The sequence below is a fragment of the Ursus arctos genome, unplaced genomic scaffold, assembly GCF_023065955.2.
Source record: "Ursus arctos isolate Adak ecotype North America unplaced genomic scaffold, UrsArc2.0 scaffold_28, whole genome shotgun sequence".
NCBI lineage: Eukaryota > Metazoa > Chordata > Mammalia > Carnivora > Ursidae > Ursus > Ursus arctos.
The window spans coordinates 1,357,910-1,373,331 of NW_026622963.1; the positions used below are offsets into that span (position 1 = coordinate 1,357,910).

Genomic DNA, 15,422 nt, shown 5'->3' on the forward strand with positions numbered 1-15,422 from the left:
CCTGGGTGGTTCAGCCCGTTAAGCATCTGCCTTCAGCTCACGTCATGATCCTGGAGTCCTGCTCAGCGGAAAGTCTGCTTCTCTCTCTCCCTCTGCACTGTCCCCTGCCCCCCCCCAACAGCACGCACTCACGCTCTAGCGCTCTCTCTCTCTCTCAAATAAACTCTTAAAAAAGGGGTGGGGGGAACTGCCCAGATTATGACTAGAGGCTCCCATATCATGGCTCACTTTAGATCTTCAACCTTGTCTCCTTGGCTATCCCTACCTGCACTTCCAAGTTCAGGTCAGGAATGTTCTTACCCCAGTACAAAGCAGAACTGAACAATGAAACCCAGCCCTGACCTACCCCATCTTGTAATCCAAGAGACCTGGAACTCAAAGGGAACTGGGATGGCTCGTTTCTGCCAGCCCATCCCTGGACAAGCAACCTTTTGGCCTGAAGGACAGTTTCTGACCAATCAGCAAATACTAAGAACTCACCATGTCAATAACAGGGGCTATTTATTGAACATCACGTTGACGCACTAATTTTTACAATAGCTCCCCCCTCCCATTTCACAGAGGAAAGGAAACCTCGGGGAGATTTTGCCAATATTTACTGAAGGCCTATGCATACCAAGCTAGTTAATTTATTTGCTCTAATTCAAAATTAGTTAGGGTAGAGTTAGAATTTGGACCCCGGGGATGCCTGGGTGGCTCAGTCGGTGAAGCATCTGCCTTCAGCTCAGGTCATGATCCCAGGACCCTGGGATCAAGTCCCGCATCAGGCTCCTTGCTCAGTGAGGAGAGCCTGCTTCTCCCTCTGCCTCCCACCCCCTGCTTGTGCTCTCTCGCTCATGCTCTTTCTGACAAATAAATAAATAAAATCTTAAAGAAAAAAAAAAAAGAATTTGGACCCCAAGTTGCCTGATCCTGTGCTTTGGTCTTGCTGTTTGTAGGAGTGACCATCCTGATGGCCACCTGGCCAGTAAGTGAAAATACCACAAAAACGGGAAGCCACCTTCTCTAACTTGAGCTGTCTAATATGATAGCCACTAGCCACATGTGGCTATTTAAACTTGAGTTAATTAAAATGATAAGGCTAAAAATTTAGCCTCTCAATCCCATTCACCACATTTCATGTGCTTAATAATCACATGTGGCTGGTGGTTACAGTGCAGATGTTCCATCAACACAGAAAGTTCTGAACAGCACTGTATCCTGTCATTCCCCTATCCCTATTTACCTCAGCCATCAGGTTTGAGTTCCTGCTCACTTGGTATCACCTCCATCCTTGTCTTCCCACTGACCAGATGCTCCTAGCTCCCTGCCCTCAGCCACGTCCTTCTGTGCCCTCTGCAACCTGTGATCTGCAAATTCTTCCATGTCCTCAGCCTTTTCTCAGGATGCTGCCTTCACCTCCTTGCCTTACCTGAAACTTTGCTATCCCCTTAGTCTTTAGCAGCCCTCTTAAGTGAATGCTATTTTCCTCTTATTCTCCTGTATCTCAGAGTCAGGAAGTGGGTAAATATATTCCTCTCCTCCCCCGAACGCCATTTCTTTTTTTTTTTTTTAAGATTTTATTTATTTATTTAACAGAGAGAGACAGCCAGCGAGAGAGGGAACACAAGCAGGGGGAGTGGGAGAGGAAGAAGCAGGCTCCCAGCGGAGGAGCCTGACGTGGGGCTCGATCCCAGAACGCCGGGATCACGCCCCGAGCCGAAGGAAGATGCTTAACGACTGAGCCACCCAGGTGCCCCTCGAACGCCATTTCTAAACCAGTGCTTCCCCCACTCCTCCTACGAAAGCCCTGTTCCTTTGAAGCTTCACCATCTGGACATACCATCTTGTTTAATGTTATCAATCAACCTGGTCGCTCACAGCCCATCACTTAGCTCTTGGCTCGCTGACTGTCGGTCCACCCTATATTTTGTTATATTTGGTGAGCTCCACATCCATGTGATGGCCTCTCCATCACTTCCCTGACCACCTCATCTCCAGTGACACTTTTCACAGTCCACAGCAGCTGCTTACTCCCGTGGTCACACCCTCAACTTTGACCCCACTAGAAGTCATTCCAAGGTGGAGACTCTCCAGCCACAACCTTTTCCTTAATTAAGTCTCCCTCAACAGTTCTTTGACCTTTATCATGAGTTCTGAGCCCCTGTCCTCACTAATGTCTCAATTCTCATTAGACCCATTTTTCATGTTCCTTCTTTATTACCTTCATTTCCATCCTCCATTACTACAACCACTCTCTTGCCCTCTTTCCTCCAGTCATGCTGGCCCGGCAAAACCCCTATCTGGCTGAATCCACCATCTGCCTTCCCAGGGCTTCTGCTAGAGCAAAACCACACCTCCACGCAGATTACCTTCATTTTATGCTCACGATCCTAACCTCAAACAGATTTTCAACAATGCCTGGGAATGCCTACAACTCTTCTCCAATAAGTTTGCTTTTCCACTCTCCGAGACAACTTGTATACTGATTCTCTCTCTATAAAACGTCTTCCCCTCTCATCTTCACTGACGACATAGGTTAAGTGGGTTTTTTTCCAGCTGTATTGAGATCTAATTGGCATATAACATTCTATTCGGTTGGGTGTACAACATGATGACTGGATGCATAGCAATGCCCTAGCCTCTTTTGTTGCTGAGGAAACAGAAGCAAAGGGGAGCTTCCTCTCATTCCTAACATAACCTGCAAACCTATCTGCCTTGGCATCCTCCGGTGTCTCTCCCTGCCTTGTACTCTGAGCAATGTCCCCTGCCTCACAAGCCCACCACAGGAGCCATGGGGCCCGCCCTCTCTCCACTTCTCAAGAACCTGGCTCCTCCAATCTAATCTTTCCCATCAGCACACGAGCACACGCTCCAATCCTTGAAAACTAACATCACAGCCATTCTGGAAAACAATTTGGCAATTTCTTAGAAAACAAACTGGGTAAGGGCACCTGGGTGGCTCAGTCAGTTGAGCTTCTGACTCTTGATTTCAGCTCAGGTCATGATCTCAGGGTCGTGAGATCAAGCCCCACGTCGGGCTCCATGCTCAGTGCAGAGCCTGCTTGGGATTCTCTACTTCTCCCTCTGCCCCTCACCCGTTCCTGCTCTCTCTCTCCCTCTAAAATAAATAAATAATACCTCAAAAAAAAAAAAAAAGCTGCCTGCACAACTACCCGATGACCCAGGAATTGCACTCCTGGGTACTTGTTCCAGGGAAATGAAAACATCTTCACATAAAAACCTGTGCACGTATGCTCATTGCAGCTTTATTCATTATTACCAAGAATTGGAATCAGCCCAGATGTCCTTCAGCAGGGGAGTGATTAAACACAATGTGCCACATCCACACCACGGGCTACTCATCAGCCCTAAGAAAGGCTGAGCTGTTGACTGATATGTGTAACAACCTGGATGAATCTCTCGGGAAGTATGCTGACTGCAAAAAGGTTCTATGCTATATGATTCCACTTATATAACATTTGGAAATGACAATATTTTAGAAATAGAGGACAAATGAGTGACTGGCAGCGGTTTGGGATGGGGTGGGGGGAGGTGGGAGGGTGGGCACGGTTATAAAGGGGCAACACTGAGGGATGCTGGTGGTGACAGAACTGCTCAGCATCGGGGCACCTGGGTGGCTCAGTCGGGAAGCATCTGCCTTCAGCTAGGTTCATGATCTCAGGGTCCTGGGATCAAGTCCCGCCTCAAGCTCTCTACTCAGCAGGGGCCTGCTTCTCCCTCTGCCTGTGCTGACAAGTGAAGGGAAGGGGAAAGGAGGGGAAGGGGGAGAAGAAAAGAAAGAGAAAGAGAAAAAAGGAAAGAAAAGAAAAGAAGGAAGGAAGAGAAGGAAGGAAGGGAGAGAAAGAAAAAAGGAAGGAAAGAAGGAAGGAAAGGAAGAAAAGAAAAAAGAAAGAAAAGAGAGAAAGAGAAAGAAAAAAGGAAAGAAGGAAAGAAACTGGACAACGTGTACCAGGGATCTCTCTGTATTATTTCTTACAACTGCCTGTGATTCTATAATTACCTCAATAAAATGTTCAATTCGAGAAAATATATATATAATGTGGTAAGTTGGCATTGAGGTAAAATTATATATGTAAATATAATAAAAATGTATTTAACAATAACAACAAAAAAGCTATGAGTGGGGTGCCTCACTGGCTCAGTTAGTAGAGCAGGCAACTCTTGATTTTGGGGTTGTGGGTTCAAGCCCCATGCTGGATACAGAGTTTACTTTAAAAAAAGAAATTGAAAAAAAAAAAAAAACCAAAAAACAAAAGCTATGCATTAGGTTACGGGGTAGAAGAGTATTCTAGTCCCTAGGCACTGCTTTTGCAAATACGACAGTGACAAACTCAAGGGAACAAAAACACTTAAGTATGAGGAGAATATATGACAAGAGGTATGAAGGAGGCTAGAGGAGTGATCAGTGGACCCTATTTAGGGAACCAGTGTCTGTAGGATCTCATTTTATTTTATTTATTTATTTTTAAGATTTTATTTACTTATTTGACAGAGAGAGAGACAGACAGCAAGAGAGGAAACACAGGCAGGGGGAGGGGAGAGGAAGAAGCAGGCTCCCAGCGGAGGAGCCTGATGTGGGGCTCGATCCCAGAACGCCGGGATCACGCCCTGAGCCTAAGGCAGACGCTTAACGACTGAGCCACCCAGGTGCCCCTGTAGGATCTCATTTTAAAAAGCTACATGGTGCCACGTGGCTCAGACAAATCTGAGCCTGGCCTCTGCCCGGCTGCAGGACTTTAGAACAGTCATATGGCTACTAAAGGCCTGTCTCTCCTCTGTGAAAAACAGGGGGGCCACAGCACCCGCCCTCCAAGACTACCATGGGGATTAAATAATGTATGTGAAAGCACCTAGCCCAGCATCTAGAAGATGTGCCAGAAATGTAAATTCAGTCCCAATTCTCTCTGAATAAAAATCTGCTCTCCAGAAAGAATCTAATAAAAACTAATTTATAATGATAAAATTCATGAGTGCTTACTGATGCATGAAAAGAAGGAAGGGGGAAAAAAACAAAAATTAAAAAAATAAAAATAAATAAAAAGAGGGGCACCTGGGTGGCTCGGTTGGTTAAGCATTTGCCTTTGGCTCAGGTTGTGATCTCAGGGTCCTGGGATAGGGCCCTGCATAGGGCTCCCTGCTCAGGGGGAGTCTGCTTCTCCCTCTCCCTCTCCCTCTGCCACTCCCCCCTGCTCGTGCTTGCAGTCGCGTATGCGCGCTCGCGCTCTCTCTCTCTCTCTCTTGCAAATAATAAAATAAAAAATAAAAAGAGAGAAAAGAAATAAAAGGAAAAAACCTTCATTGATCACCTTTGGAGAATTCAAAGGAACCAACTCATTTTTCTGAAAAGTGGTAAATAAAGGAAGAGAATCAAGTCAAGCATTTAACTTGTCTTTCTTATATGAACTGCACTTTGGGTTAACAAAATTGCTGATGTGAGATAATTACTCTGAAAACTGCTAAGAGTAAGAAACAAGCATTCAATCCAATTTTCATTAAAACACACCTCAAAGTAACCAATTAGGTAACAGAAGAAGTAATAACAGCACATCATCATTTTGTAAACCCTCACTGAGATCAAGATCACCAGTATCTGTAATGTTACAAAGGAAAGACACTTGAAGGTTAGGGGCTTCCTGATGGAAGGATACAGCGCTACCTATGAAGTATTCTTGACAAAAACTTGAACCTGAATCAGAACAAGCCTTCATATCCATCTACAGTTTACAGAAAATGAAAGGAGACAGAGGAACCAGTTAAATGTTACCATAGGAATGCAATCAGCAAAATCCTGAATGTAGCAAATTTAAAAAAAAAAGTATTTATTTATTTTACAGAGAGAGAGAGCGCATGAAAGAGTGCATGAATAGTGGGAGGAGGAGAAGGAGAGGGAGAGAATCTCAAGCAGAATCCCCACTGAGCTCAGAGCCCCACACAGGGCTCAACTCCATCACCCCGTGAGATCACAACCTGAGCCAAAATCATGAGTTGGAGGCTTGACAGACCCAGGCGGCCTGAATGTAGGACATTTCTAAAGAACAAAAATCTCTCTGGGGTGCCTGGGTGGATCAGTTGGTTAAATATCTGCCTGAAGCTCAGATTGTGATCCCAGGGTCCTGGGATCCAGCCCCACATCAGGCTTCCTGGCTCAGCAGGGAGTATGCTTCTCCCTTTCACTCTCCCTCTATGCTCTCCCTCTCTCAAATAAATAAATAAAATCTTTAAAACAAAACTTATTTCTTCACCAAAAAGGGGGTGATGGAGAAGTGGGGAGGGAAAATCTGTAGATTAAAATAAATTTAAAAGAGTTGTCCACCAAATGTAACATGTAGCCCTTTGGGGATGGTAATCTAGAGACCATATGACAGGATATATGACAAGCATGACGATCTGACGTCTCTATTAAATGGCTCTAACCTCCCATGCCCAAACCCTTGATTCCACCTGCCCCCTTAAACCTGGTCCTCCCCCAGGGTTGTCCATGTTACCCATCTTCACAAATGCCCCCCCCCACCATCGAGGATGCTCAGGGAGCTACCTACGTGTCATTACAATTCCTCTTTCCTTCGCCCCTCCCCTCTTGTTATCCAACCCATCATAACAAGTCCTGCCACTTCTATCTCAAAAGGGGCATATTTCTTCTCCATCTCTTCTGCCCTGATCCAACCCACCACCGTCACTTGCTCCGATCACTGCAGCCTCCAAACGACCTCCTGTCTCCTTTCTCACCCTAGTCTAATCCATTCCCCTCAATACAGCCAGGACGATTCATATTTCAAGTATTTTTTTAAAATATAGGTAGGCGGGCAGAGGGAGAATTGGATGAGGGTGGTCAAAAAGCACCAACTTTCAGGGGGCGCCTGGGTGGCGCAGTCGTTAAGCGTCTGCCTTGGGCTCAGGGCGTGATCCCGGCGTTCTGGGATCGAGCCCCACATCGGGCTCCTCTGCTGGAAGCCTGCTTCTTCCTCTCCCACTCCCCCTGCTTGTGTTCCCTCTCTCACTGTCTCTGTCAAATAAATAAATAAAATCTTTAAAAAAAAAAAAAAGCACCAACTTTCAATTATAAGATAAATACGTGCTAGGGGTGTGGCGTATGACGCGATGGCTCTACTCAACACCGCTGCGGGCTGTACGGGAAGCTGTACAGGAAGGAGAGCGGATCCCAAGAGTTCTCATCACAAGGAGAAAAAAAATACATCTATATGTATCTAGATCTATAGATATAGATATTTGTATTGTTTTTGTGTTTTTTTAAATATCTCTAGGAGATGACAGATGTGAACTCAATTTACCTCGACAACCACTTCACAATGTACGGCACCCACGTCATACGCTGAACACCTTCAACTAGCACAGTGCTGTATGTCGGTTACAACGCCGTAAACCCAGAAAACCAAGCACACGGAAATCACAACCCTTTTACACCGTTGGTGGGAATGCAGGCTGGTGCAGCCACTCTGGAAAACAGCATGGAGGTTCCTCGAGATGTTAAAAATAGAGCTACCTTACCACCCAGCAATTGCACTAGTAGGTATTTACACCAAAGATACAAATGTAGCAATTCGAAGGGGCACCTGCAATGTCCACAACAGCTAAACTATGGAAAGAGCCCAGGTGTCCGTCGACGGATGAATGGATAAAGAAGATGTGGTTCATATATACAATAGAATATTATTCAGCCATCAGAAAGGATGATTACCCAACATTTGCATCGACGTGGATGGAACTGGAGGGGATTATGCTAAGTGAAATAAGTCAAGACAATTATCGTATGGTTTCACTCATGTGGAACATAAGGAATAGTGCAGAGGTCCACAGGGGAAGGGAGGGAAAACTGAATGGGAAGAAATCAGAGAGGGAGACAAACCACGAGAGACTCTGGACTCCCGGAGACAAACCAAGGGTTTCAGAGGGGACGGGGATGGCGGGGATGGGGGGGATGGTGTAACCTGGTGATGGGTATTACGAGGGCACGTGTTGTGATGAGCCCTGGGTGATATACGCAACTGATGAGTCGTTGAATGCTACATCGAAAACTAATGATGTACTTACTACATGTTGGCTAACTGAACATAATAAAAACAATCATGTTGAGCCCAAACACAACGTACCATGTGCCAGAAATGAGCTTATTCCTGCTCAGAGAAAAATATACTAGCTATTCATCCCAAAAAGAAAGAAAGATAGATAGGTAAAAATCAGAATATAGATCATGTTGTTTCTGTACTTTAAACCCTCCAGTGGCTTCCTAACTCACTTGTAGTAAAATCTAAATTCCTCACCACTCCTGCATACAAGACTCTGAGGACCTGAGCCTTCAATCCCCTCCAGCTGCTTCCCACGCCCTTCTCCTTCCTGGAGCAACTCTGGCTTCTTTTCAGGGTCTCAAACAAGACAAGCTCAGGGCACTTACTCTGCTCTTGGCCCAGACCACGCTTTCGCCAGCTCTTCATTAGGCTGGCTCCCCATCCTGGAGCTCTCACCTGAAATGCCACCTCCTCGGGGAGCCCCGGGCATTCCCTTCACTGCAACCGTCACATCTGCCATCCTTAGTCCCTTGTTTCCTCACAATGTCTTGCGTCCTTCAGACTGGAAGCTCTTGAAGGGTGAGAAGCAAAGAGCCCGGGCTACAGTGGGCACTCGGTGATTATTTTTTTATTGTGGTAAAATTCAGTGAATACTTTGTGAAGCAGGAAAACTCATGGCAGAGTTGGAGAGACATGACCTAACATATACGAAACAGCTGGAAGCAAACGCAGCTGGCGTAATTAGTGCAAAAGTGGGTTGCTCGGCCTCTGAGTGCAGGAGTTTAGAAGAATTAGCATCAGCTTCTTTGCTAAGAACAAAAGACAATTCAAATACCACTTTTCAAGGTGAAAATAGAGCCTGAGGTACTAAAAAAGAAGACAAACATAAAGGTTTTAAAAGGCTCAAGCAAGAAGATTAGGACTCCAAGTGACTGACATTTTGTCTTCTGTTCCCCCCAGGGTTATGCCAACACTGCCTTTGGAAACTATAGAAGGTTTCAGGCCTACGAGTCAGAAAACCTGAGAGTCCCGGTTCTCCCCCTTTTCCTGGTTGTTGATCTTGAGCAAGACACCCGAGCTCTTTGTGCCTGAGTTTCTCAGCTACAATCTGAGTTTGGAAACAACACTCTTTCCAGCTCTCAAGACTCTAGGCTTCCAAGCGGCCCCTTTGCCAAGGTCAAGCTACACAGACACAGAAATCACTGAAGGGGAAAAAGACTGGGATTGAAGAGTCCTCTCACCCATGTCCTGGCACCACCCGGGGTGTGGCAGGAGAAAGGGTCTGAGGATAGGCACGCTGTCACCTACCCAGTGAGTTGCCCTCACAGACTCCAGTTTCCAACCCACTCCCTACTCCCTGAATCCGGATCTGGGGAAGAGAGGGGAGACTGTCTGGGCTTTGAGAGGTGGCAAAAATTCGTGAGGAACCCTGCCCCTTGGCTCCCAGGGCAGGAAATGCCTGGCGGAAGGCAAGGCAGTAGAAAGCACTAGAACGGAGAATGAGCAAGGAGCAAGTACTGCCTGGGGCGTGGGGTTCCGGACCCAAGCAGAATATTATTGTAGACCAACAGGAAAAACAAAAGTAGTGGTTCCCACCAACTTCCCAGCCCCAAGAAACTGGAAATGACTAGTGATTCCTTTCTGTTCCTCTCGGAATGGCCCCCCAGGCCTGCGAGCACATGCATCCCCTCCTGCCCGATTGAGATGGTTCTGTCCCAAAGACAGAATGAGGACTCTGAGTGGGGGGCTCTTGTTCCAACACTCTCTCCATTGCCAGGACTTGCTTTCACCTCTGGAGAAAAACTTAAAGAAAAATGACCCTTCCTTCCCGCCCAGCCCCACTGGTCAAAATCTCCCTCACAGCCTATCTTCTGCCCCTCATACTAGGAATCATACTCTCGTGGAAGGAGGGACATCACTGGCTACCACATAGAGGGGAAAGGGCACACCCAGGAAAGGGCCGAAAGGTCCTGTTAGCCATCTGAAGTTTCCTAGGGATGGTGAGAAGGTAAGAGGGAAGGTCTGAGGAAGGCAACCTTCAGCGGACATCAAGGGAGAGGGAGGGGAGTGCAGGGGGGGGTAGAGCAGCCAGAGGTTGGAACCCAGGGCCCTTGGCTCAGGGCCCAGTCTCTGATCTGCTGCATTGTTCAGCTATTTCCTTCCCGGGAAGTAGTAAGCGGGTGGAGGGAACCAGGATCGCAGGGCTGGGAGTAAATGGAGCAGGGTGGAGCTTGCATTGGGGGAGGGGACCTCAAGTCCGTTCCCACGACCAGCTGCCCTTCCGGCAGCCTTGGGACTGCGTGGGAAAAGGTCTTGGAAGTGCTGGGGACAGAGTGAGAGAGAGAGAGAGAGAGAGAGTGTGTGTGTGTGTGTGTGTGTGTGTGTGTGTTTATGCGCAGGCGCGTGCTTTTTCATTTGTGTCTGACTGCCTTGCTTGGATTTAGTCACAGGGTAAAGCCCTTTGAGAAATAGTCACCAGTCTATATTCCCATGGGCTCTGCCCTGGGAGAGGCATAAGAACCTTGCCCCAACTCCTGAGAGGAGGACACTGGAGGCCTTAGAACCAACTCCTCTTAACTTCTAGTGAATCTACATTGGCTGACTTCCCTGGGTTTATGAGGATGCTTCTAGAATCTTCTGCAGAGCTCCCAACTTCCTGGCAGAGCTCTACTATGAGCTGGATGGTAGACAGCAGGTGGGAACCAGACATGGGCAGTGAAGTCAACCATTCCCACAGCATCTCCCTAAGAAGCCTACAGTTCTTCATAACCACAGATCTTGGAGCCAGGTGGCATGCCAAGAGATTACTTGATGGTCCAGTGCTCTGCCTTTAGGCAAGAAGCCTTAAAACAAAGATCACAAACTAGCAGCCCACAGGTCAAATGCATCCTGCCTCTTTTGACCAGCACAGCACTTAAGAAATTTTTGAACCAATACTGAAAGATTTCACACACAAAAAAATCCCAATTTCTTTCTACAGACTTTTGAAGAAGATATGGTTGACACTGATGCCATGTTTCCCCCAGACAGCACTGAGTAGGCTGAGTAATGACTGTTCCTGTGGAAAGGGCTTGGGCTGTCGTCCATTTTGCCACAGTCCCCACCACCCCCATTGTCCTCAACACTGAAGCTCAACACACTTGCACGATCATGACATCATTTTCTGGGCCCTTGTCTCTATCAAAAGTGGAGCCATAAAAGAAACCATGAGGGCCACCTGTTTCTAGAGAGAATATTTCTACCCAGCCAGGCATATCTGTGAGCAAATAAAGATGGGATTTGGTGTCCTCCCACCACCTTTTCTGCATAATCCCCTCCGCTTTCCAGTGAGTGATGCTTAATGCCAGCCTCTGACAACACTGTCACAGGCTTTGTGCCAAAATTAACCTCCTCTCTTTCCCTCACCCCCAAATCACAATTCTCCTTTTCTCAGTGAGCAGATTCCAGTTGTAAGCCATAAAAAAAGTCATGTATTAGAGCAATCGCAGCCCATCCCCCAACCCCTCGCTGCTAATGACCTTGTGAAAAACCTGCAACTCCTTACCTAGGTGTTCTCTCAGGAAGCAACCTGTGCGTGTGAATGCACGGAAGCACTCGGGAAGGAGCTAACACCAAACGGAAAACCAAGGTCACCTCTGGGGAGGTGGGGAGGGGACCAGAAATGGAGGCGATGGTCCCAAGCCTATCCCTAAAGCTTGAATATTTTACAAGGAGAATATAATCATGCGTAACTTGCAGAATTAAAATTCAGAGCAGAGAGGCCTTAGCCTGGTAACTGTTAGTCTCGCCCCAACTTACCTTTCATGCTTATCTCCATGAAGGGCTCTACTCACAGTTCCCCATCCCCCAGTTTCTGTGCCCATACCTTTTCTCTTCTTCCTACCCAGAATGCCTTTCTCGCCTCCGCTACCAAGCCAAATCCAGACCATCCCCCAAGGCAGCAGTCTTTCAAAAATTTAGCCCATGAACACCCTAAACAAAATTTTAATTTATGTACCCTTCAATAAAGCAGATTTTTAAAAACCATGTATTCTCTTGAAATTAAAAAATTTTTTTTTCCAACTAGGTTTAAATACAGTCGACCATTGAACAATGCGGGTGTTAGGGGTGCCAACTCCTGCACGGTCAAAACCCCATGTATAACTTCTGACTCCCCCAAAACTCAACTACGAATAGCCTACTGTTGATTGGGCACCTTACCAATAACATAGTCCATTAACACATATTTCATATATTATATGTATTACATACTGTATTCTTACAATAAAGTAAGCTAGAGAAAAGAAAATGTTACTAGAAAACCGTAAGAAAAAAAAACACATTTACAAATACAGTACAGTACTGTAAAAAAAAAAAAAAAAATCCAGGAGCGTCTGGCTTGCTCAGTCAGTACAGCAGGCAACTCTTGATCTCGGGGTTGTGAATTTGAGCCCCATGTCGGGTGTAGAGATTACTTAAAAATCTTGGAGCATCTGGGTGGCTCAATTAGTTAAGCATCTGCCTTCAGCTCAGGTCATGATCTCAGGGTCCCGGGATTGAGCCCCACGGGCTCCACGCTCAGCAGGGTCTGCTTCTCCCTCTCCTTCTGCCCCTCCCCTTGCTTGTACTCTCTCTCAAATAAATATTTTTTTAAAAATAAAATAAAATCTTTAAAAAAATCCACATATAAGTGGACCCTCACAATTCAAACCCATGGTGTTTAAGGGTCAACTGCAGTTGCAAAGGATAGGAATTCTGGTGTAATGGACACACTCACATTTTAAAATAAAACTGGAATCACAGGGATCTGATATCATCAACCATTTGCAAAATACATAAGCAAGCTCTTTAATAGAGGAAAATTTACATCACTGTTTTGCTCTTGGAATGTGAATGTGAATGAATTCTCCTTGAAGAATTTTCTACTTCTCCCACATAATGCTATCCTAATGTAATATATAGTTTATGGTTGAAAATCTCTTATTGATCATCAAACAATACTTCTGTCATAAATGTATATACACATATAAATATATATATATATATATATATATATATATATATATATATATAAATTAAAATTGTATTCTTACGTTTTGTGGCCAAAAGACTCCAGAGTTTAAATTTTTCTTCTGGATTGACTTATTATTACGATTAATATTTGTTCACTGTTTGTCAAAACAACATAAATATATTGCAAATCTTGATAGAGCATTATTAAACATAAGGAGTAAAAAAATATATATTTTGAAGATTTATTTGAGAGAAAGAAAGAGAGAGAGCGCAAGTGGAGGGGGAGGGGCGCAGGGAGAGAGAGACGCAGGCTCCACGCTGAGCAGGGAGCCGGATTCGGGGTTTGATCCCAGGACCCTGGGATCATGAACTGAGCCAAAGGCAGACGGCTGAACCAACTGAGCCACTGAGGTGTCCCAGTAAAAATATTTTTAAAGTAAGCTCTACACCCAGCGTGAAGCTTGAACTCACAACCAAGATCAAGAAATCAAGAGCTTTACCAACTGAGCCAGCCAGGCACTCCAAGGAGCAAACTTTGTAAGAAATACAACTCATACTGAGATAGTTGTATACATGCTGAAATGAGACCGAGATCAACATCAATTTTATCCCTACATCCTGTTTTTATAGATTATAATGCTGAGAAATCTCATTCACATAAATAAGTACGTGGGAATGGAAGAAGTTCAGGCAGAGTCACTCAATACCACCGAGTCATCCAACCAGTAAACAACTGAATTTGTTTCACCTCCTTCAATGGTTGAAAGCAAAATATTGGAAATTTTTGATTTGCAAAACGATTCATTACCCAGACACCTTGAGTCATTCACTTTCTCAATATTGAAATCAGTACTTTAAATTGTTTCTTTGGAGCCCCAGAGATTTTTACACACCGAAGGCAATACACCAAAATAAGAGTTAGGATGGGGAAAAGATAACTCCTTTGTATAACAGTACAGGTTAAGTTAGGCTGTAGTAATAAGCAACCTTAAAATCTCAATTGCTTTAAACCAACAAAGATTCTTCCCCCCCAACTCACGATACGTGTCCATCGCAGGTCAGCTGGGGGTTCTGATTCATGCCGTCGTCACTTGGGGATCCAGACTCCACCATCTGAAATGTCATCAGTCGCCACGGCAGAGAGAAGGTAAGAAGCAGAATCATACACTGGCTCTTAAATGCTTCCACCCAGAAGACACATTTTTGCTCATACTGGCCAAAGCAAGCCACATGGCCACATCTCACCTTTTTTTTTTTTTAGAAGATATATGTATTTCTTTTGAGAGAGAGCGAGCGAGTGCATGAGTGAGAGGGGCAGAGGGAGAGGGAGCGAGAACTCAAAACAGAACCCCTGCTCTATCCCACAATCCTGAGATCATCTGAGCCGAAATCAAGAGTCAGAGGCCCAACCCACTGCGCCATGCAGGAGCCCCAACACCTGACTTCTAAAAGCAAAGAAGGAGAACAGGGAACATGTGTGAGCAGCACTGATGGTTAACACGCTTCTCTTTTGTAAAGCCGGAGGCCAGAAATTGTGGAAATGAAGGGAGGTGAGACGAGGCGTTAGGAAGCACAGACTAGTCCTTGTTGAAGGACTGAAGTTTCTTTGAAGATGGAAACCATATTTTAAGTTTTTATATGCCCCACACTATCTAGCAAGGACAGTTAGAATTTAGGAGTCCTACTTGATGTCTGTAGTCGGAATAACCTTCTTGCCCTGAGGATTACAATTGAGATGACTGCACAGCTCCTCCCATCCCACTCCTTTCCACTTAACAGCGACCAGCGTCTTGACACTGCACTTCTGCAAAGCTGTGGGTAATGATGAGCCATTGAAGGCTCTCGAAAGGTCTGTGGGGAGTGGGTTCAGGCGCATGCCCTGACATCAGTGAACGCTGGGTGGTTTCGGGACCTGCGAGGCGGGCGGTGGGGCGGGGCAAGGGAGTCCAGGTAGAAAGTCGCACTCCAGAGGTGATGCAGGGAATGGCGAGCCACACTGTACCCTCAGGGACCGACCCCAGACACGTTCCTGAACTCCAGATTCAGGGTTGAAACCTGGATTCAGGGTTGAAATCGGCACCACTGGCGAAGGGTGAATACAAACCTCACGCTTCCGCCAGTCAAAACCAAACGTTCTCTGCTCCCCGACCCTGCCCCCTGGTGGCCTCTCGAGGCATTGCCGATACAGATTCCTGTCAAAAGGAAGCCGAATTCTCAACGGGGCAGATCTGGGATTGACGTGGGTGAGGAGAAGACGGCCAAAATTGCTTCTGTAGAAAAAGAAAGAAACATAGAAGGGAGAGGAGGGGGACGTAACACATGGGTTGAGTGCAACTGAGCACTTGCGGGGAGTTTTTGTCCCTGGACTCACTGCCCAAAGAAATCTTTGAGTTGCAAACCAAC

General features: G+C 45.9%; 2 protein-coding genes across 5 annotated transcripts in view; one reads left to right on the plus strand and one right to left on the minus strand.

The window, feature by feature from the left end:
- ZNF609 (zinc finger protein 609) overlaps positions 1–15,422 on the plus strand; it is a 259,999-nt gene that overhangs the window by 228,463 nt on the left and 16,114 nt on the right. For 2 of the 4 annotated variants that reach the window (XR_007190679.2, XR_007190697.2), the window contains exon 10: positions 14,077–14,166. The gene's annotated coding sequence lies outside the window, so the exon portion shown is untranslated. Of the gene's footprint in view, positions 1–7,265; positions 12,052–14,076; positions 14,167–15,422 lie in introns of those variants that run through there. The other 2 variants (XM_026478297.4, XM_026478300.4) reach the window with 1 other exon arrangement.
- RBPMS2 (RNA binding protein, mRNA processing factor 2) overlaps positions 13,815–15,422 on the minus strand; it is a 35,556-nt gene continuing 33,948 nt past the window's right edge. The window contains exon 7 of the mRNA XM_044391991.3: positions 13,815–14,132. Coding sequence (XP_044247926.2) covers positions 14,055–14,132 — 78 coding nt within the window. The 3' untranslated portion in view covers positions 13,815–14,054. The remainder of the gene's footprint in view (positions 14,133–15,422) is intronic.